The 21605-nt window shown below is 36.6% G+C and overlaps 2 protein-coding genes across 5 annotated transcripts; one reads left to right on the plus strand and one right to left on the minus strand.

Moving 5' to 3' along the window:
* The first annotated feature begins 7914 nt into the window (after positions 1-7914).
* On the plus strand, positions 7915-14841 carry LOC120738368. Of its 3 annotated transcripts, XM_040039553.1 has the most exons (16): positions 8298-8316; positions 8473-8530; positions 9515-9618; positions 9744-9818; positions 10193-10409; positions 10721-10796; positions 11001-11312; positions 11439-11520; positions 11600-11697; positions 11954-12151; positions 12232-12318; positions 12478-12731; positions 12956-13084; positions 13149-13286; positions 14031-14133; positions 14403-14841. In XM_040039553.1, the coding sequence occupies exons 2-16, from the start codon at positions 8501-8503 to the stop codon at positions 14618-14620; spliced, it is 2121 nt and encodes a 706-aa protein (XP_039895487.1). In that variant the 5' UTR covers positions 8298-8316; positions 8473-8500; the 3' UTR covers positions 14621-14841. The 3 variants fall into 3 exon arrangements, with proteins under 3 accessions (XP_039895485.1, XP_039895486.1, XP_039895487.1); XM_040039551.1 differs by having other exon boundaries at positions 7915-8530; XM_040039552.1 differs by having other exon boundaries at positions 7915-8530; positions 11603-11697.
* Positions 14842-15566: 725 nt separating this feature from the next.
* Positions 15567-20446, minus strand: LOC120738370. Of its 2 annotated transcripts, none has more exons than XM_040039555.1 (5): positions 20095-20446; positions 19881-19938; positions 16739-17412; positions 16489-16534; positions 15567-16414 (listed from the first exon to the last, which is right to left on the minus strand). In XM_040039555.1, the coding sequence occupies exons 2-5, from the start codon at positions 19908-19910 to the stop codon at positions 16319-16321; spliced, it is 846 nt and encodes a 281-aa protein (XP_039895489.1). In that variant the 5' UTR covers positions 19911-19938; positions 20095-20446; the 3' UTR covers positions 15567-16318. The 2 variants fall into 2 exon arrangements, with proteins under 2 accessions (XP_039895489.1, XP_039895488.1); XM_040039554.1 differs by having other exon boundaries at positions 19881-19993.
* Between the last annotated feature and the right edge of the window lie 1159 nt (positions 20447-21605).

Below are 21605 nucleotides of genomic sequence, written 5' to 3' on the forward strand. Positions count from 1 at the left end.
ATCTTCAAGGCAGTTCAAAAGGATATGGATGGAGCCTGGGCCATTTGGTGCTAAAGGCAAATAAACTTGGCAGTCGTCTGCGTAGCAGTGAAAGGATATTTCGTGTTTTCTAAAAATAGACCACAAAGGGAGCAGGTATAATGAAAAAAGAAGAGGGCCAAGGATTGAGCCCTGGGGCACCCCACAAGGAAGGGGGGCTGAGGTGGACTCTAAATTTTCAACTTTAACACTAAACGTTCTGCCACTCAAATATGAGCGAAGCCAATCCAGTGCTGCACCTTTAATGCCAATCAGTAAGATCTAAAACCACAAGGATCACGGAACTTCCACAATCAGTAGCTAAAAAGATATAGTTAAAAACACGTAAAAGTGCTGTTTCGGTGGAGTGTAGATGTTTAAAACCAGACTGAAAAGGTTCCATGATGCCATTAGCATCTAAAAACGTATTCAGTTGGGTAAAAACAATTTTTTCCAATAACTTTGAAAGGAATGGAAGTCTTGAAATAGGTCTAAAATTTGAGCAAACTAAAGGGTTAGCCCTTTTAAATAAAGGGCTAACAATTGCATGTTTAAAACCATCAGGAACCACACTGGAAGTAATACTGCTATTTATAATAGCAAGGACTGAGGATCCAATTGAAGGGAAAACCTCTTTAAAGAGCCATGCAGGGATCACATCCACAGGAGAGAAGCTTTAATTTGTCTAACCATCTCGTTAAGAAGTGTAATTGAGATGGGTTCAAACTGGTATAAGGCAGCTGAACAGGGATTAAACGTGGATGGGTCATATGTAGGAGGTACTATTGCTGACCTGATGGACTCAACCTTGTTTACAAAAAAAGAAAGAAACTGATTACATCTATTAGCACAGCCTTCCAGGGTGGCAGACTGGGGCACATTTAAAATAGTAGTGATGGGATTTCCGGCTTATTTATATATGTTTATATAGAAATATATGCGGTGGCCCCTAGAGACAAAACACGTACAAACACCAAAACACATTTCTAGCATGAACTGAACTTCCAAAACAGAGATACCCAGATCACTTAAATTACACAATTGAAAGCATATGTGTATTGTTTGTGTATTTATACACAAGCATTCATATATAGTCAAATAATTAAAAAAATGTTCATTTACCTGTTACTACCACACACCAACTCCGGTCGTTGGTACTTGCTGGCTTGTGTAGCCACTAGGTAACAAAAGCTCAACACTGCCCCCTAGCATCCTGGAGCACTTCTGTTGTCTTTTATACGTGTCTTGGAGTTTGTACGTGCGTCGGAGTTTGTACGTGTTTTGGAGTTTGTACGTGCTTCAGAGTTCGTACATGATTTGAAGTTTGTATGTGCTTTGTCTGTAGGGGCCACCGTAAATATACTTTTATTTATTCACTCCACATAAAATGTAATAAATAAATCATATAATACAAAAATCAACTATTCACATTTCAACTTTTAACTATTTAAATTTTTAGCTTTTTCCTTTTACAAATTTAAAGTGAAACAACACAAAACACTGCAAACCACAACACAATTAAATATAAATTATAATATGAAAACAAAAAGAAGATGCATATTCTCTGTCATATGGGCTTGCATGACTAACTTTCTGAATCCTCAAAATAGCTGTGGATGATTACTATACCTTTCTAATGTGAGGTTGTTGTCCCTGGCTCTTTCTCTGTCTCTCCCTCCCGCTCTGTTCCTGTGCTACTGAATGTAACTACCGCCCCTCCCCCCTCTGCCGAGCATAAAGCACAAGGCTCGCATGCGGAGTGAAGCGGAAAAAAAAGTGCCAGAGAGAGAGAGGGTGAGAGAAAGAAAAAAAACCCACGGCTCGCGATAAGGAGCCGGCTCTCGTCGTTCACGTCAAAGAACCGGATCTAAGAGCCATTTCGTTCGCGACCGACCCATCACTATAAAATAGAACTGATGGTCTTATAAAGTGCGCGGGATTATGACAATTTGATGCAATCACCTGAGAAAAATGGCTGTTTTTCTCATTTTTCACTGTATTTTGATAGCATTTCCAACAGTCCTTTAACATTTCAAAATAAACCTGCAGTTTGTCCTTCTTCCACTTTCACTCTGCTCTCCTGCATTGACGTCTGACCGCTCGGGTGGCTTCATTTAACCAGGGCTGGGTAATACATTTAGGGCACCTGGTTTTTAATGGGGCCATAATGTTTAGGGTCTCAATACAGGTTTCTTGGAACTGCAAAAGCAGCTCATCCAGACTAAGTCCTAAACTAATTTCAAGGTCAATAAAAGCATTTTTTTCTATAAAAGTTGAGGAGAAGAGAGCAGCAGTGGAAGAATTAAATATTCGACAGCACCTGGGTGGAGCTTTAAACTCATGCACAAGAGAAATGTCAAATAAAACAGGTTTGTGATCAGAAAACACGGAATCCCCAATTCTCCAAATTAAAAACAGATAAACACCAGGTCAAGAGTGTGCCCCTGCTGGTGTGTAGGGCCTTGTACAGACTGTACAAAGTTAAAAGACTGAATACGATTTAAAAACTCCTGAGCAAGCAGTCCATCAGAGCAACAGACATGTATATTAAAATCACCAACTATTAAAATCCGATCATATTTAGGCACAATGTCAACCAAGAAACATGAAAAGTCATTTAAAAAGTCTTTGTTAAACTTCGGTGGTCGGTAGATTACCGCACACACAACCGGTTGAAAACGTCCCAGTTCAAACATCAAAAGTTCAAAACTGGAGGGGGGAACCGGTACATGGAGTTGCTTGCAATTAAAGTTATTTTTAAAAACTTTCAATATTCCTCCTCCTCTTCCTGATATCCTTGGAGCATTTCAAAATGAGCAGTCAGAGGGCAATATTTCAGAAATGAAGCTAGACTCACCAATTTTCATCCATGTCTCAGTCACAAAAAAGGAGATCCAATCCATTTGAAGAAAAGAAATCGTTTATGACAAACGTTTTACTTGCTATATTCTAATCAGACACCTTATATTTTGGTAAGAAACTGCACATATTTACAGTATTACAGCAACATTTATCAGGCTTAGCTATTAAAATAGTAAAACTGAAAAAACAAACTCCAAGAACAAAATATTACTGTTCATTTGTTTAGCATAGTTTCCTTTTATAATGCTCTGGTTATTACTCGAAGTTCTGTGGAATTTGCAGATTGTAATTCCTCAGTGTTGTATACTCATACAGGGTAAAACGTGTCCTGTCACTATTCTTCCGCATAAGCCTAATATTCACCTACTATTGGCCTAGAAAATCTGCCAGGAAACTCATCATTTATTTTCCACCATTTGATGCTCTTTAGACTTTGAGTGTTTACATGGAAATCCAGAGGGAAGGAGAGAATCAACAAGACTCCATCATACAAAGGAGAGCAGACATCATTGACAAACAGATACGATACTGATTATGAAAGGATGAGCTGGAGTGGAGGTGCACCTGATCCTCCTGGACTGTGAATAAGGGAGAAATTATTGGTTCAGTGATGCCAGCATGCTGACAGTACATTGGCAGCTGGCAAAGTCATATAGAGAACTGAAGTAGAACCAAGTGCTTAAAACAATAGAAAGTGTCCAGTGCAGCCAATGCCTGAGCTTTCCATTTAACATTGTTTTCTTTTTGCATTCTTCATCTACTATGTTGTCATGTTCTTCCCTGTTCTATCTCACTTGTCAACCAATCAGCTTTCGACCGATGCACGGCATCATTTACATCAAGCAGCATGCAGTTAGGATTCCAGAGGACTGATAGAGAACATCCTTGTTTCAGATCAACAGAGGGACACCTCTTACATATCATCACTTTGGGGTTTTGGCCCTTACATTTTGGGCAGCTCTGATTTTGAGATCTTAGCTTTCATTCAACCAACCAGATGAAAACGTGTAGACCACTTTGCAGTACAGAATGGTGGTCATCATGTCAGGATGGGCATTCTGCTGCATGCTTGTGGGTGTCTTACCAGCAATGAACTGACAGAAACACTGTCAGATGCCAGTTTTATCAGTGGGTGTTATTATACAAAGAAATGTTATTACATTCAAACACAGTATTTGACAACAGTATTTGAGACTAGTAATAATTAAATAAATTTCATAACACATTAAATTTATTTCTTACCATTTTGTCTTTAAGTAGCGTTGAATAAACCTTAACTGTTTGTAACAAAGGAAACATTTTCCAGATGGTGGTATCTAAATTTACAGAGAATCAGAATCAGAATCAGAATCAGATGAGCGAGCCTGATCCAGAATCAGAGCCTGATTCTGAGCGATCAGGCTCTAAACAAACAGCCAATTGTGGAAGGTGTTGCCAATGCCTAGTGACCTCATCACACTCAGGTTTGTAGGCTGCTGTCAACCACAATCCCGTGGTTGTGTTTTGAATTCTTCAAATTTGTTTTTCATACCTGCGTGAAGGAAAAGACTTGAAGTGATGGCGGTCATCCGTACATGTGAGTCTTAGAACAAAGGAAGCCATCAAATACTGTACATTTTATTTTATGCATAACTTCAATAAACACATCAATAAAAAAAAGAATTCTTTGAATTCGAATAGTTTGAATGGATGGTGGATATTTAGCTTGATTTGTTGTTGCTGTGCCACATGTTGCCCATTGTTTCCAATGATCTTTTTAGCCTTTTTAAAATAGTTGCAGTGGCACACCCATGTTACTTTGTTTTATAACTTTAACCCATTTGTTGAATGTGTTTCAGCATTTTCACTCATTTATTTTGTAGGCTACGTTATATAAATAATTGTACTTTCACATTGTCTGTGTTAAAAAAAAACCCATGGTGTTTCATTTCTGTGAGGCTTGGGCTTTGTCCTTTGTGTGTTTTGTCCTTAGGGGCCACCTCACACAAAGTTGTCACCCACAGCACGCCCATGCTTGTCAGAAGGCAAGTGGCAGAACAAAGAGCCATATGAAACATCAGGTGGTGACTTCTGCACTAGCTCAGGGGTTACATACGTGACCTTGGAGGAACTCTGAGATGCTTTCTTTGCTCAAAGAAAATCACTCCCAAACTGCTCTTTTCTTTTTGCCTGCACTGCTTTCCTTACTCTTTGAATCACAAAGCACAGCCTTGATTGTTGAATATTCTTTCACACACCACTGATTTCTCGCCAGTATACTCGCTGTCACACTTCTTTCTGCCTCCTTTTCTCCACTCTGTCTGTTATTTTCCACCAATCTCACTCTCTGTTTTCTTTATTGCTAGAAACATAGATTGTTTTTGAAGAAAGTCAGCTCAGATCAGAAATATGTATTTTAAATAAATCCAAAAAAGCAGGTCACTCAAAAAAAATTGTAGAAATGAGCTTAAAATATGCTTCCAAAAAAGTAACATTTGAATTTTTGGTTTTGTCTGTTTTTAACCACTTGATTTACTTGTATTTAAAGTATATTTAAATATATGTAGGTATATTTATTGGAATGCTCGCCCATTTCAATCACTTTATTGTCTCTTCTGATGGAATTGTTTTATTAGTTAAAGCACATTTGATAAAGGACTGTTTGCCAAGAGAGAGGGGATTAACTCAATATTAAATAGCTTTCATAGCTGAGGGATGAAGTACAACTGAAACAACACATTATACTGTATGTAAATATATGTATGGCATAGGCTAATTCAGTTCATGGTACATTATGGAAATGTATGATTGTTTTTGAAAACGTGACTGAATTTAGTTGTGGGCCGCCCAAACTAGCATGATTAATGTGCTCCATGAAACACCAAAATGCAAATACATAAAAATATCCCATTGCTTTCACATATGAACTACTTCAAATCAAGCGATGTGATGTAATGCAGGGATTCCTATTTCCTTCTATTCAGAGCTAGCAAAGTTAGTAAACATGAGGCAGAAGACAGCCATTTTTTATCTCTAGAAGCCACTGTGACTGGGTCAACAATGCGCAGCTTTTGATTCATTCATGATTCATGAATGAACATTTGATTGATTTTCAGATCAAACCCAGCTGTGTGCTGGCTTTTTTTTACACTAATATTAGCTTACACATGTATTTTGAGTGCTACCTAATGGCGCAGTCGCACAAGTCAAAACAACCTCCTTGTATTGGTTTTTTAAAAATTTTATTAAGACTAAAAGTTGCAGCTCTGTTATACCTTTGAACCTATGGATAAATTTATCATTGAAATATTAGGTTCAATTGTAATTATATAGCGCCAAGTCACAACACCTCAAGGTACTTGATAATGAAAGTTAAAGACACTACAATACAATACAACTATAAAAACTAAACAGTAGTGCTATTTTGGAGGGTTGGTTGAGTTGGGTTAGTTGACATATAACATTGTCATAGCAGGTGGTTGGTTACAGAGCTGGAAGATGCATGATGAAGGCTAAATTGTTTTCAGTAAAAGTTCATGTTGAGTGTCCAAAGACAAGTTTCATCATTTGGCAGGAGTATGCCATAGATCCTAGGTGTCAAACTCTGGCCCAAGCTTTGCTTGTTCCATATTCAGTTTTTCAGCAAAACTTGTTTGAGTCCATAAGAAGAGATTCATTCTTAAATCTGGAAGAAGATTTTTTTTTTCAATAAATATTAATGTTAGCCCACGACCTTGTTCCAGTTTTGAATTTTGGCCCACTGTGTATTTGAGTTTGACACCCCTGCCATAGATGGTTATAAAATACGACACAAAAGATTACAACATGCTATAAATAAGAAGTGGATTTCTCTCTATAAATGAAGGAGCTGCTCCCCTACTGGCCATTAGAGAGAATGCAGGTTTGAGGCACTTCTGGCATAAATTTTGAGGCCTGAAAAATAAAGTTAGCTCACAGTATATACAAAGAAAGCTCTCCTTATGTGTTAATTCTTGACAATAATGGCACAGACAAAGAGGACGTCTGTGATGTTACTGCACCAACAACAGTGTTTATAGGAAGTAGAATACTTTTATATATCTCTGTTTCAAAATTATATTTTATGTGTTATTTAATGTTTAAATTAGTGCCGTCAGTGTTAATCTCGTTAAAATGACGTTAACGCCATAACCACAAAAATCTCGAGATTAACACTGACAGCACTAATTTAAATGTTTAATTTTAAGAATTTGAAAACATGACCGAGCCTTAATTGATTAGTGACTTAACCATCATTAGGAACTTTAGATTTTCAGCTATAATGAAGCAATCTTTTCAATTCAAACCATGACCTTTCTCTTGTGTCTATATGCAGACACTTCTGACCTTAAATGTATTTGACTGACAGGACAGCAAATGGTTCTTTTGTATTTGTACTATATTTTAGAAGGTGTGGATAAACAATTCATTCAATTCATTTATTATTTATATAGCGCTTTTCACAGATAAAAATCACAAAGTGCTTTATAACACAAGAAATGGAAATATAAAACAATGTAACAGTAAAGAAAACAGCAATGTAAAACAATAAAAACAACATAAGAGGAAATTAATAAAATGCTTTTCAAAATTAAAATTTCTTCAGCTGTTTTTTAAAAGAATCAATAGAGTACGTGCAGCTTAGAGACAGTGGAAGAGAATGCCACTGCCTGAAAGGCCCAATCACCACGAGTTTTAAAACGACTGCGCGGTACCACCAGCAGTTTGTGATCTAATGACCTTAAAGCTCGAGAAGATGAAAAAGTGTGTGAAGCCAAATTACTTTACCAAACCCCACGGTACCGCCGTCATAAAAAGTAGTTAAAAAAACACCCATACTGCAACAACTTTATTTTTAAAGCAGTTTTAAACAGCAACAGCAGATACAAACTGGTAACAAAAATGAATAAATACACTGAAGACAATTGAAAATATATAAAAACAACACATGTAAAGGTAACTATCATTAAAATAAAAACAGCTAAAATAAATGTCTGACATTGGATGTCAGGCCACAGGCTACGTCTACATGTACACAGGTATTTTTGAAAACGCTGCTTTTTTATGGAAGAAATATAGTATCATCAGAATTCAAGTATTTTTAGACATTGAATTTATGACACTGAATTTTTATCCTCCAAATTTCCCTGCAAAAATATTCACCTGCAAAAATTCACCTGCAAAAATTCACCTGAAAAAAATTCACCTGCAAAAAATTCACCTGCAAAAATTCACCTGAAAAAAATTCACCTGCAAAAAATTCACCTGCAAAGATTCACCTGCAAAAATTCAACTGCAAAAGTGATGAACTTTAATGACCCAAGCCAGAGCAATCAGCACCAGATCGAGTCGAGTGCCTCTCGGCCAATTAAATTACGCTGTTTGATCACATGACACCGTTAGCCAGCAGTTTGTCTCCTAAAAGAGAGCTGTTTAGAGGTGAGTGATTAAGTTTTTCTCCTAAATAGAGATCATTACAGAACGCCTAGTCCTACTTAAAATCCCATTTATTTTTATTTTTATCATCTACTCGAACTAAGGAAAACGTTTGACTAACTCAAAGACAATTTCCACGCCTCCCATGCCTGTCTGCAGAAGCAGTTTTGAATTTAGGAGCGCCAAGATGGCAGCGGCAAACCCTGGCGGCTCTCCGGTGAGTATATATATTTTTTTATCTTCAAGTTTGTCTTTTGAAACCTTAATTTTATTTAAATCCGTTGCTCACGTATAAAGTACACAGACGGGGTCTTTGCTCAACTCGTCTGAGGCGTGTCTCACTAAGCGCTACATGCTAGCATCCTGCTAACCGAGCTACCCTTTACATGCTGTGCTTTAGAAAATAGGATACTCGTTAAAAAAAATACTCCGCAGATATTGATAGATAGACGAACACTGCAAATATAATGTTGGAAACGAGAACGGCCTTTGGTGAAGGGGTAAAATACACCATGAATAAAGCCATAGAGTGAATGGCTGCCATGGTTGCAGAACAGCCTGATTTAATGACAAGAAGAGTGAGGTGAAGTGAACCAAAGCCACAAAACACGGTCAGACAAGGCGGCAAAAGGGCAGTGATCTGTCCGTCAGTATGAAGTTGGTGTGTGCTTTGGTGAACAAAAACTCCAGACCGGTAGCAGGAAGATGGGAGACTCGTGTTTCACTAGAATAGTGGTGAATTAAAACATCCTTTGTTGGGGACATTTCGGTGTAAATGCATCCATACAGGCAAGACAGAGGCAGACTAGACAGTGAAGAAAACAAGGCAAACATTAGAAATATTAAAACGGAAATATAGGATTAGTATAACATACAATTTGGGAAAATGTAAGGAACGCAATGTAAATGATATTGTAAAGTCATTAAAACAGCATACTCTGATTAAAAGAAACATGTAATTGGGTAGGATAATAATAATTATAATAATAATAAACATGTACAAGATGGGTATGTATACTTGTACCCAGAATTTAACAACTATAAAGTTGTAGCATGCCAGACCATCTTGATTGAATGTAACTTCGCTCCACACAAGTTTTTTGTTAGACATATTCATATTGTTATCTAATAAATGATACATTCTTAGATTTTATCGAACGTTAATTTATAAATTGTTTCTGTCTTTATGTGTTTGTTTCAGATTATGCAGGATGAAATTATTCGGTCAGCAAGACACTTGCTGCAGTTGCTAACATCATCCAACCAAACTCCTGCTGTTGCTGCTGCGATGAATCAGAATACAAGGTACTTTAGCAAGACTTATGAGTTAATCCTACATTCAACTAAATTGAGATATATATATACACACATATATATACACAAACACACACACACACACACACATGAGAATATGATTTTATTTCTTGCAGAGAACAGAGTCAAGGTGGCCAGGGTACCAGCTTGGTCAACCCTGAAAGACCATCCCTTCAGCAAGAAATGACCAGGTGAAAAAGTCATAAACTAAACACTCAGCATGAGCATGGAATTTAGGATGGAACTTTATATCTTACCTGCTCTACACTCAGGGCTTGAATTACAACAACAGTCAATCACATAAAAATATACTTTTGGTAGTTCTGAGTCTGTCACGGATCTGGCTCGTTTCGACCCAGTATTTTGAGTTCTGATGTTTTGGTTTATTTTTGAATGTTTGTGTTTTTCGGGTGCTGCTATTATTATTATTATTATTATTTTTATTATATTTCCGTGTTTCTGTGTATACTGCAGTGTTACTGCTGTGTTGAATTTGTATAAACAAACTAAAAAAGCATTTCATAATAGTCGCTTTTAAATAATTTTGTTAAAATGTTTGGGACAGGTCTTTTCCTGGTATTTTCTCAAGAGGAAAGGGAAAAAGGCGATTCCCTGCTACATCTCTGGTGCCTGCTAAGAAGCCTAAACCTCTTGAAGTGGTATTTTATTTGCTCCCAAAACAAATGGAGAAGACCCCAACAGAACATGAAAAATATATCCACACACAGGCAGGGATGGGTCAAAGAACAGCACATCTTGATGAGAGCACAACACATGAAGAGGTATAAACTTATTCTTTTTATTCACTGATCAAAACTGAGAAGTTTTCGCTTAATAAAAGTGTTATTGAAGGTGACCATCACTGCAAGTCACAGGTGGCATTTACAAAAAATAATATTATTATTGGATATTCATCATTAATCATGAAAATGTAACTGTAAATTTTGGATTGAAAAATATTTTTTTATTATATCCAGTTTGCACTGTAAATGCATGGTTCTTTTACCGTTTCTTAGTATATACAGGGGTATAATTAATGTTAAATGTGTAATTTCTTTGGACTCAGAGATTGTATTTGTATTATTGCTTTCAGTTAAGGGACGCCCTGAATGATTTGTTTCCCAAACTGAAGGAGGTAACAGGTGGCTGGCTGCTGTTCAAACCTGGGGGTGTGTATGAATTCTGCACTGTGTAATTAAACTAGAAACTGATCCTGCTGTTTAATAAGTACTTTTAAGACAAGTTCCTTTTCACCGCATGTTGTGAATTCCTAATTCTGAGTAGTTTTGAAGATACTTTTCTTTTTCACTTTTCTTGAGGCATTGGATATATTTCATGATCAGAATAATCTGCTGCAATTTGCTTTTATACAGGTGGTTGGGGAAGCCGAAAACTCTCTCTGGTTCCTCCAGCTGATATTGGCTATACAGGGACAATCCTAAAGGCTGCCAGTCGTGGGGGTAAAAATGTATATATTGCTCCTATTCAAGAGGAACTTAGCAATGACCCTGTACCACTAAGCGATGAGTCCTTCAGATGCATGCCAAAAGCAAAATGCCAGAAGTGTGGCATAGGTTCTCCACTGCAACTTCTGTCAGAACACCTAAAATCCTGTCCTCCTTTGGAAACTCCCAGTGAAAGTACTGTGGTGAATTTAGATGGTGATGAACCTACAGAAAAGGAATGTAGGTTTTTTGACAATTTCATACTAACATATTACCCAAAAGCATAAAGTGTTAAGAGCTAGCTAGAAGGAAAAATTAAATGTTAAAAAAATTAAACTTTGTCCTTTAAAATTTATTGCACAACAGCACCATTGCAGCAGTGTCCTGTCTGCACAGATATGTTTCACTCTGACCTCATTGAGCTGCATGCCTCTTCATGTGGAGAAAGGTATTTATCAACAAAAATTGCAATTTTTATTGTCATTGGATTTAAGCCTTGAATGAAATTTAACAACATATTTTGATAGTAGCTCACGAAATGAAAAGGGGCATGAAGATACAATAATTGAGGAAGGGCTAGCAGATATGCCAGGACCATCTGGAACTACTTGTGAAGTCAGGGATGGTAGGTCAATCATTTAGTCACAGGTTATGTAAGGAAGGTGTTGATTAGTAACAATCAACAGCTAATGTGAACAATTCCCGGAAATCAAACCATTAGTTTGTATCCATTCAATGGATTTCTTATTTTTGATAGCCTCATATTCAAACTACTTTAGACAATCCTTCAAAGGATAAAACATAATCTTTTTGTAATAGTATCTAGATAGATCTTGATATACAGACTATATCCAATTATAATCACCTCTATTTTCTTTTAGGCTGGTTAACTGTTTTGGACTCTGCACATTCATATATGGCCTTTGAAAAGAATGCTTTGGACATGCATGAAATGGAGAGCCCATTACGTCTCACAATGGACATCAGACAAAGTGTAGCTGATCAGGACATGGCCCTCATCTCATTCTACAAGAGACCCAATGTTGAATGGGCACGTCCCTTGGAGTGCAGGCTTGAGGGTAAATTTTCTGAAAATGATACATAAATATATCTTGAAATAATTATTTGTATTCATTATTTTATTTTGGTGATCTAACAGGGGATACAGCTATCGGACAAGGAGTAATACGTTTTTTCTTATCAACATGCATGGAGAAGCTGATGTCTGGTTTTTGCATCAATTTTGGTTAGTTTGTTTTGGTTGACCGTACCTATGTTTGATGATCATTAGATTGTATAACTTTTCACAAGTTAATTGTCTCTTTATTTTGTGAAAACCTCTGTATTGTGTGTAAGTAATCTTCTTTTTTCTTTTTTTTCCCCTTTCTTTTCATTTATCTCATAGCAAACTCTAATGTTACTCCACTTTTTGAGGGAGAGCCAGGCCATTACATACCATCAGCAGCTCACTTTCTTGTGGAGAGTGATATGTTCCTTATGGCAGGGAGGATGGTAGGGCACTCCTTTCTTCATGGAGGCCCATGCCTATCTGGACTTAGCCCAGTCGTTGTGCATGTCCTACTTGGTGGTAGTCCTGAAACTGCCACCGTTACACCCGAGGACTGTCCAGATCTAGACCTGAGAGGGACAATTCAGCTTGTAGGTTTTTATGTTTAAATGAGGGAACGTTTATACATTGCCCCGTATGAGTTATAAACATATCTAACCTAGACTAATCCTTTAAAATTGTTCTAGATCAAAAACTCTGCCATTGAGACATGGTCTGAGACTTTAAACTTGTCTTTTTTTTAAAAATTTATGTATGAGGAATTAGGAATTTATAGTTCTTGTTTCTGTCTGAATTACTGTCTTATGGGTTACAGCTTGAAGGGCAATCCAAGCTGTCGGATGACGAGAGAAAACGTGTTCAGGATCTGGCATATGCATGGGACCTCCCCCCCTTGACAGAGAACAACAGGAGATGGCTGTTTGAGAAATTATTACTCCATTCTGTGAGTGAATTGAAAAGTAAGTAAAATATTTCTGTGTTACTGTTTAGTTAACGTTTTTCCTTAGGTCATTGGAAGAGTGACGAGGTCGATAAAACAGCTGAGAAGGGGACTTAAAGAAACCCATATGTGGACCCTGCTGACCCAGCGACCTGACACGGTGCCCTTACTCTTTCCACAAGAGTTGGCTGCTGTGAATCCTGAGGTAAATTTTGTGTTCCTAAATACTGTATTCATTAATAACATTTTACTGTGTGTTGTAGAAAATGTAGTCCAAAGCAAACTATGAAGACTTGAGTCATTCTACAAAGTGAAAAAATTGCAATTTTAATTTGGCATTTACCAAGAATTATGTATCAAATAATAAACTTACCATAACAAAGCTGTATTCATTTTTACAAATAAAATGCACAAATACTAAAAATGAACATATTCTTGTGGACCATACATCTTTACAGCAGTTTTTCTTTAGTCCTGTAAAAATAAAACTGCTCGAAAAGCATGATTTACATATAGAAAACGATTTTGTAGATTTGAAAAAGACATAATGACTAAAATACATTAGTAATTATTTGGTAATACACATTTTCTAATTATATATTTAGCCATTACTGTTGTTTGAATTTGAAAAAAATAATTTTGATTTCTATTTTCATTTTTTGTTTGAGACAGTTTCTTCTTTTAAGATACAGTCAAAACTATGTAGAGGTTTGGGGATCCAAGTGACCACAAAAAGCACAAAACATGGATTATTATAGAAATTTATTCAAGAAATCAAGTCATGGACCATAAGGCTAAGTGGGTGATAGTGAGCTAAGAACAGGTGTGACTAATTAGATAAAATATGGCTATAGGGAAGGGAACTCCCCAAAACAAGAAGAGACAAAATCCATGGAAATCTGAAAAATGTGCAGCAGTATTTTTAAGGGTATACTTTGTTCTGTTACAGGTCCTTCTTCAGCGGATCGTGTGGCCAGAAGATGAAGATGATGACTGTCCTCTTCAAAATAAATGCCGAATCACAGGCTACATGAGGCATTTTATTCTAAATGGTAGGTTTGCCATTTTGCAGGAGGGGAATACTACGGAGCCCCGCAGGGGACATGGGAGGAAAAAAAATTAAGACGGACTTTTGCGAGATCTCGCAATACTTTTGCGAGATCCCGAGTTTGTTTTTGCCAGATCTCGCAAAAGTCCGTCTTAATTTTTTTTTTCTCCCGTGTCCCCTGCGGGGCTCCGTAGAATACCAATATTATTGTAATGTTAAAAATATATTGGTTGGATTTTTTTCAAGGTTGTTAAACCTCTTTTTTCTTCACAGCAACACCAAGTGAGCTGAAAAATGTCCTAAAATTCTGGACTGGATGGGAGATTGTGCCAAAAAGCCTCACAGTGGAGCTAGTGGATGGCAGACATCCAACTGCTGCCACCTGCTATGAGACCTTGCGCATTCCATACCACTACAAGGACTATTTAACTTTTAAGGAAGACCTCATTGCCTGCTCTGAAACCTGCCACTCAGGGTTTGGACTCATTTGAGTCATTCCCATAATGCAAGGTAGTGGTGTACAAGTCTCTGTTTAAGATTTGGAATATAAATGTTCACATCTACTGGGCCTCTCTGATGCCATTTACTCTGTGCAGGCAACATTGGTTCTTGGTTCAGTTCTCGGTTGAAAATGCCTTTAAGTAGTTTTTAAAACTGTTAATGTCTTGAAAGTTTACCTTGTCAATGACATCTTGCATGCATCTTGATCAAATAAAAGGACAAGATTGACTTACATTGCTGTTTTAATTTTGAAACATTCCAACCATCAGCCTTCAGTCAAATATTGCTTTACAACATAACATTCAAACTGACAAGCAGTTTCTATTTAGTTTTCTGAGTGAATCAATATTTTTAAGTTCCCTCTCTCCTAATTCTTCAGTATTTACATTACGAAGCTTTACTAAAAATTGTTACTTATAGCGAAGTTTATAGCTTGAAACAGTTGGTGAACCCTGTGTAATCTCAGATTTCAGCACAATTTGAAGATCAGATCCCATTTCATGACCAAAGTCACAATAATCAGAACTGCTTATACACAATTATGTTAATGAAAAATCCTTAAATTCTTTGAGTTGGTTTAGTTTAAGCAGACTGATTGTCCAGATGTTCGTGATGAAGATCCGATTACATTTCATGACCAAATTGTGCAGAAATTAATGAAATTCAACAAGATACACAAACTTTTTCCTGCAACTGTATGTAGCTTTCCTATTCTAAATGAATTGCTGACAAAACTGAACAGCCATAATGTACATGTCCGCACCAAAGGACTGGGATGCTGCTCTTGGATTAACAACGCCCTGTAAAGTTGTCATTTGTTCTTCTGTCAATGGACAGTCAGTGTTCGGAACAACAATGCTTGAATGGTTATGGCAAGATAGGCCACTGTCCTCCCAGTCAATGTCTGGAATCTGAACAGAATCGTACCCCAAAACATTCGAAGCTTTAAACAAACTTAGATCTGATAATAAAGAACAGTATATGCCTTAAGCAAAGTTTGAAAAACAAATTGTAAAAGAATCCTTAAAATCTTTCATTGCTACTGCTCTTGAATGCATCAGAAAAATTGTCTCATGAATGCACTTTCCAGCATATGTCAGTATGAAGTTTAATTTAACACAGCTGTTAAAACATTTTTCAGGATTTCACAGGTTAGTAGTAATTACTTAGATTTATTGTATTTGTTGGAAATTACGCAAGTGCCATCTTGTATCATTATGATCTGTGTAAGGAGACAATTTTTAGAATATTTTTGCAAAAATATTTACATCAAATTAAACAAATAAGTAGTCTATGGCATTTAAAAGTGGTTACCTACAACTCTGAAATGATAATACTAATTGTTATTGATGATGATATTGAATTTGAAATCATGGTGTAACACTGAACCCGACATCATAAAATGATTACCCTTGTAATGTCAGGGAGTTACAGCCAAGGAGGCAAAATATTACTATCTCACCCCTTGTATCCAATTACATAACAGCAGTGTTTGGTAAAGGTGTTGAATTAATTTTTTTTTATTCTTAAATATCCCCAAGTCACCATAACAATCATTTGAAATTAGATATATATATATATTGAGGCAAGTTAGAATCATCTTAAACAACTTTTAATGAAATATCCAAATGTAGTCTTACAAAAGGTATGTAAGAAAATACCTACCCCATAATAAAATGCATCACTTATTACCTGAGAGGAAAACCAAACTTCTCGATTGATTTTTGGAAGAATGCCAGTGTTGTTGATGCCAGATTGTTGGAAGCAGCACCGAGATACATAATCTTTATAGGAAAAAGAACAATGGGAAACTTCCATGTAAATATTACATTTGATTTACTTACTAAACTAAACTTACCTTACGAGAAAAGCCATCAATACCTCCAAAGATGACAATGTTATAGCTGAATGGGGAAAACAAAATGGTTTTTTTATCAGTTTTTGAATTATCACTTTGAAGTGTTTAAATGTAAGCAATGCAAGATGTAATTTATGTATGTCCAGATGCAAATATAGTAACGAGTAAGATAACAAAATACAGTTCTGAACATTTGCAGATGAAAAAATTCTCAGGAATATCTTTCACTTCAAAAGATCAAATAATTTACCGTATCAGTTTGTGATTTGTGTCAATATGCATTAGAGACTGTGGTCCTGGGACGGAATAAGCACGTCGAGCAATGCATCCCAAGGAAAACATCCTTGACACAACACCAGCTGTGTCAACACGGTGCATAGAACTTCGAACCCTTTGGTACTGGACTCTGTGTCCTCTGGCCTGAAGAAGTGCTTTCACCATCCGGTATCCAGCGTGAGGCTGCCTGGATTTTATGTCTGTAATGCATTGGTCCAACTCTTCATCTGACAGGCTGCTATAGAGTGCTTTGACTGAAAGATTGAACTCATTCATGTGTCGGAATACTGTGCTTCTGGACATTCCCAAAATTTTAGCAATGGCTGGGATGGACAAGTTCAGTTCCAGAAGACTGTTAAGATGATGGGGGGAAAGAGCCATTCTTAGTCGCCCAGTAGGTCCCCACTCAAACTGAATGACAGCACTATGTAGATTCATTTGATCCTTTTCTCTGTTTATCAGAGTATGTAAACTACATAATGCATCTAAGAGGACAGGGCAGACCTCATCTTGACTGGACAAAGCTTGTAGAAAAACTAGTTCCTGGGTGCAAATGAAATCTAAAAAGTCCAGATCCAGGGGAAGGTGTTCAAGACAATGTTCTAAACATGAACGCAGTCTCAGAAGAATATGATGTAGGAGAAGATCCTAAAGGAGAGGAAAAAGTAGAATTATTTTTGTAATTTTTAAATCACCAACAAAAAGTGAGTTAAAAACACAAGGTTAGTTACGTTAACTGAATATTCTTAGGCTATAAGATTCCAATGTTTATTTTATCATATTTCTTTATGGTTCTTTGAAAAAAGTATATTTTTAAATTCATGCCATTTGTTGCAGTATTTTGATTTTCTGGTTAGGATTTTATTTATTTTACATCTTTTGTTTTAATAGCACAGTAAAAATTGAGCTCGCAAGAGAAAAAGCTTTATTTTCTATTTTATCTGTTTTATTTAAATGTTTTTGAGAACAAAGCCAAACCAAAACTTAATGAAGAAAGCTGGAAATGATTATTGAGTTCAGTGTTCTAGTGATGGGTCGTTCGCGAACGAAATGGCTCTTAGAGCCGGGTCTTTGACGTGAACGACGCGAGCCGGCTCCTTATCGCGAGCCGTCACGTGGGGTTTTTTTTTTTCTTTCTCTCCCCCTCTCTCTCTCTCGCACTTTTTTTCCGCTTCACTTCGCACCTGAGCCTTGTGCTTTATGCTGGGCAGAGGGGGGAGGGGCGGTAGTTACACTCAGTAGCACAGGAACAGAGCCAGAGGGAGAGAGAGAGAAAGAGAGCCAGGGACAACAACGTCACATTAGAAAGGTATAGTAATCATCCACAACTATTTTCGGTTGCAGATGATAAAGGATTCAGAAAGTTTATTCATGCAGGCCCATATGACAGAGAATATGCATGTTCTTTTTGTTTTCATATTATAATTTATATTTGATTGTGTTGTGGTTTGCAGTGTTTTGTGTTGTTTTCACTTTAAATTTGTAAAAGGAAAAAGCTGAAAATTTAAATAGTTAAAAGTTGAAATGTGAATAGTTGATTTTTGTATTATATGATTTATTTATTACATTTTATGTTGAGTGAAAAAATAAAAGTATATTTACAGTGGCCCCTACAGACAAAGCACATACAAACTTCAAATCACGTACGAACTCTGAAGCACGTACAAACTCCAAAACACGTAAAAACTCCAAAACACGTACAAAAAACTCAGAAGCACATAAAAACTCAAAACATGTACAAAAGATAACAGAAGTGCTCCAGGATGCTGGGCGCAGTGTTGAGCTTTTGTTACCTAGTGGCTACACAAGCCAGCAAGTACCAACGACCGGATTTGGTGTGTGGTAGTAACAGGTAAATGAACTTTTTTTTTTTAATTATTTGAATATATATGACTGCCTGTGTATAAATACACAAACAATACACACATGCTTTCAATTGTGTAATTTAAGTGATCTAGTAGCTCTGATTTGGAAGTTCAGTTCATGCTAGAACTGTGTTTTGGAGTTTGTACGTGTTTTGTCTCTAGGGGCCACCGCATATTATATATAATTATTATATATAAACATATACAAATAAAACCACTTTTTTTTACGTTAGTAATTCCTTTTGTGCATAATTTTATATTATTGTTAATAATAAATTAATTAAAGCAACAAAACAACTTGAAGAGCCGGTTCGGAGCCGAAAGAGCCGGCTCTTTTTAGTGAGCCGAACCGAAAGAGCCGGATCTCTAAAAAGAGCCGGAAATCCCATCACTACAGTGTTCCCAACGAATACTCTGAATGGATGAAAAAAAACGAAAACAGATTGCCTGGCAGCGTGTTTCATTTATGAAAAGGTCAGAAAATTAAATTTGATATTGTCAAATTTAATCCCTTTTGTTTATGAAACAGTGAGAATGAATTTCTTAATGGGTGGCTCAGTTTGGGGAAATTGTGGGTAGCCTGCAAGGGCCTCAACTCAATCCTATATTTCCGTTTTAATATTTCTAATGTTTGCCTTGTTTTCTTCACTGTCTAGTCTGCCTCTGTCTTGCCTGTATGGATGCATTTACACCGAAATGTCCCCAACAAAGGATGTTTTAATTCACCACTATTCCAGTGAAACACGAGTCTCCCATCTTCCTGCTACCGGTCTGGAGTTTTTGTTCACCAAAGCACACACCAACTTCATACTGACGGACAGATCACTGCCCTTTTGCCGCCTTGTCTGACCGTGTTTTGTGGCTTTGGTTCACTTCACCTCACTCTTCCCCATTCTTGTCATTAAATCAGGCTGTTCTGCAACCATGGCAGCCATTCACTCTATGGCTTTATTCATGGTGTATTTTACCCCTTCACCAAAGGCCGTTCTCGTTTCCAACATTATATTTGCAGTGTTCGTCTATCTATCAATATCTGCGGAGTATTTTTTTTAACGAGTATCCTATTTTCTAAAGCACAGCATGTAAAGGGTAGCTCGGTTAGCAGGATGCTAGCATGTAGCGCTTAGTGAGACACGCCTCAGACGAGTTGAGCAAAGACCCCGTCTGTGTACTTTATACGTGAGCAACGGATTTAAATAAAATTAAGGTTTCAAAAGACAAACTTGAAGATAAAAAAATATATATACTCACCGGAGAGCCGCCAGGGTTTGCCGCTGCCATCTTGGCGCTCCTAAATTCAAAACTGCTTCTGCAGACAGGCATGGGAGGCGTGGAAATTGTCTTTGAGTTAGTCAAACGTTTTCCTTAGTTCGAGTAGATGATAAAAATAAAAATAAATGGGATTTTAAGTAGGACTAGGCGTTCTGTAATGATCTCTATTTAGGAGAAAAACTTAATCACTCACCTCTAAACAGCTCTCTTTTAGGAGACAAACTGCTGGCTAACGGTGTCATGTGATCAAACAGCGTAATTTAATTGGCCGAGAGCCACTCGACTCGATCTGGTGCTGATTGCTCTGGCTTGGGTCATTAAAGTTCATCACTTTTGCAGTTGAATTTTTGCAGGTGAATTTTTTGCAGGTGAATTTTTTTCAGGTGAATTTTTGCAGGTGAATTTTTTGCAGGTGAATTTTTGCAGGTGAATTTTTGCAGGTGAATATTTTTGCAGGGAAATTTGGAGGATAAAAATTCAGTGTCATAAATTCAATGTCTAAAAATACTTGAATTCTGATGATACTATATTTCTTCCATACTTTTTCTATGCGGTTGGGCCTTGTTTGGCCCAAATTGCTGTTATTTCGCAAATAAATGCATTTTTAATAGAAAGTACAATAAAATAGCAGCTTACATTCAATGCATTCATGCTTTTTAGGACATTTTTAGACTTCTGGTGTTTTCTTAGTTTATTCTAAATTTCTCTGCTTATTCAGGACCTCCAATGTCAGGGAAATTCAGATAAAAAGAAATGTACTGTATACAAAGGCTGATAAATCTATTCAAACTTGCTGTGCATGCATGAGGAGGATTTTCATCAGCAGCAGGCCACACTGCTGATTGCTGATGAGAAGCGTCTGAAGTTGACCAACCATATGTCAGCCAACTCCCTGCTGGTGACCTTCAGCTTGCAGCTGATGAGATGTTCACTATGTTGTATTTTTTTTACAGCCTCTAAGCTTTATCAGTGATGAAGCCTTTAAATATAAAACTGTAATAAATGTACAGTAGTGCCTGGTTATTTTTTTTTTTGTAAATTTACAGTAATTATAAATAGTTTGAACACCAAGCAGCCATAATCTTGCTTATTTAAGTCAAATTCATCTGAAGACAAGACAAAAATAATAAATTAACATCACAGGATACCTTTAACTGTATGGACAACATTTCTGGTGTCTAATTATCCCTTTTAGCAGTGTTTGTCAAGTCTGGCTGTGTATGACGGGTAGGAGTTGGACCTGAATGCAGGATTTGTAAACAAAGGTTAAACTGAAAAGCAGTTTTATTGTTGAACTTAAACATATTGCAAAATAATGCAAAATAAGTGAAAAACAAGAAACCAAATCGTCAAAGAGGAAAAACTGCAAGAGATGACATGACAAAGAGTAGAAAGAAAACGGAAGACTTGCAAATACACATATCACCCATATGGAAAAGATGTATATAAATCTTAAAAAGTTTGTATCTGTCTTGTGTGAAACTTGTATGAAAAGCATATAAGAGTGAAAACAGATATAAGATTCCTTGAAAAATTATATAATGAAACTTTTATGTTTTGGATACTTACTAAAACAATATATGAAAGTAATGAGAAAGTGGCCACTTTCATGAGTAAATCATATAAGCCTTATATGATTCACTATTTGAAGTAGGCCATATCTTATGCAAGTCTTTTATAAGTTTTTTCTACTTCTTTTAGATA

The sequence above is a fragment of the Simochromis diagramma genome, unplaced genomic scaffold (assembly GCF_900408965.1).
Source record: "Simochromis diagramma unplaced genomic scaffold, fSimDia1.1 OVJJ01000337.1, whole genome shotgun sequence".
NCBI classification, from domain to species: Eukaryota; Metazoa; Chordata; class Actinopteri; order Cichliformes; family Cichlidae; genus Simochromis; species Simochromis diagramma.

Excerpts from the sequence above, each read along its gene's own strand:
- LOC120738370 (XM_040039554.1), bottom strand. The coding sequence starts at position 20,143 with ATGACACCGTTAGCCAGCAGTTTGTCTCCTAAAAGAGAGCTGTTTAGA. Across the intron at positions 19,994-20,094 it reads TAAAAGAGAGCTGTTTAGAG|GAAAACGTTTGACTAACTCA; the intron begins GTGAGTGATTAA and ends ACTCGAACTAAG. Across the intron at positions 16,535-16,738 it reads ACAAATCACAAACTGATACG|CTATAACATTGTCATCTTTG; the intron begins GTAAATTATTTG and ends TTCCCCATTCAG.
- LOC120738368 (XM_040039551.1), top strand. The coding sequence starts at position 8,459 with ATGCCTGTCTGCAGAAGCAGTTTTGAATTTAGGAGCGCCAAGATGGCA. Across the intron at positions 9,819-10,192 it reads CTTCAGCAAGAAATGACCAG|GTCTTTTCCTGGTATTTTCT; the intron begins GTGAAAAAGTCA and ends TGTTTGGGACAG. Across the intron at positions 12,732-12,955 it reads TGAGAGGGACAATTCAGCTT|CTTGAAGGGCAATCCAAGCT; the intron begins GTAGGTTTTTAT and ends TATGGGTTACAG.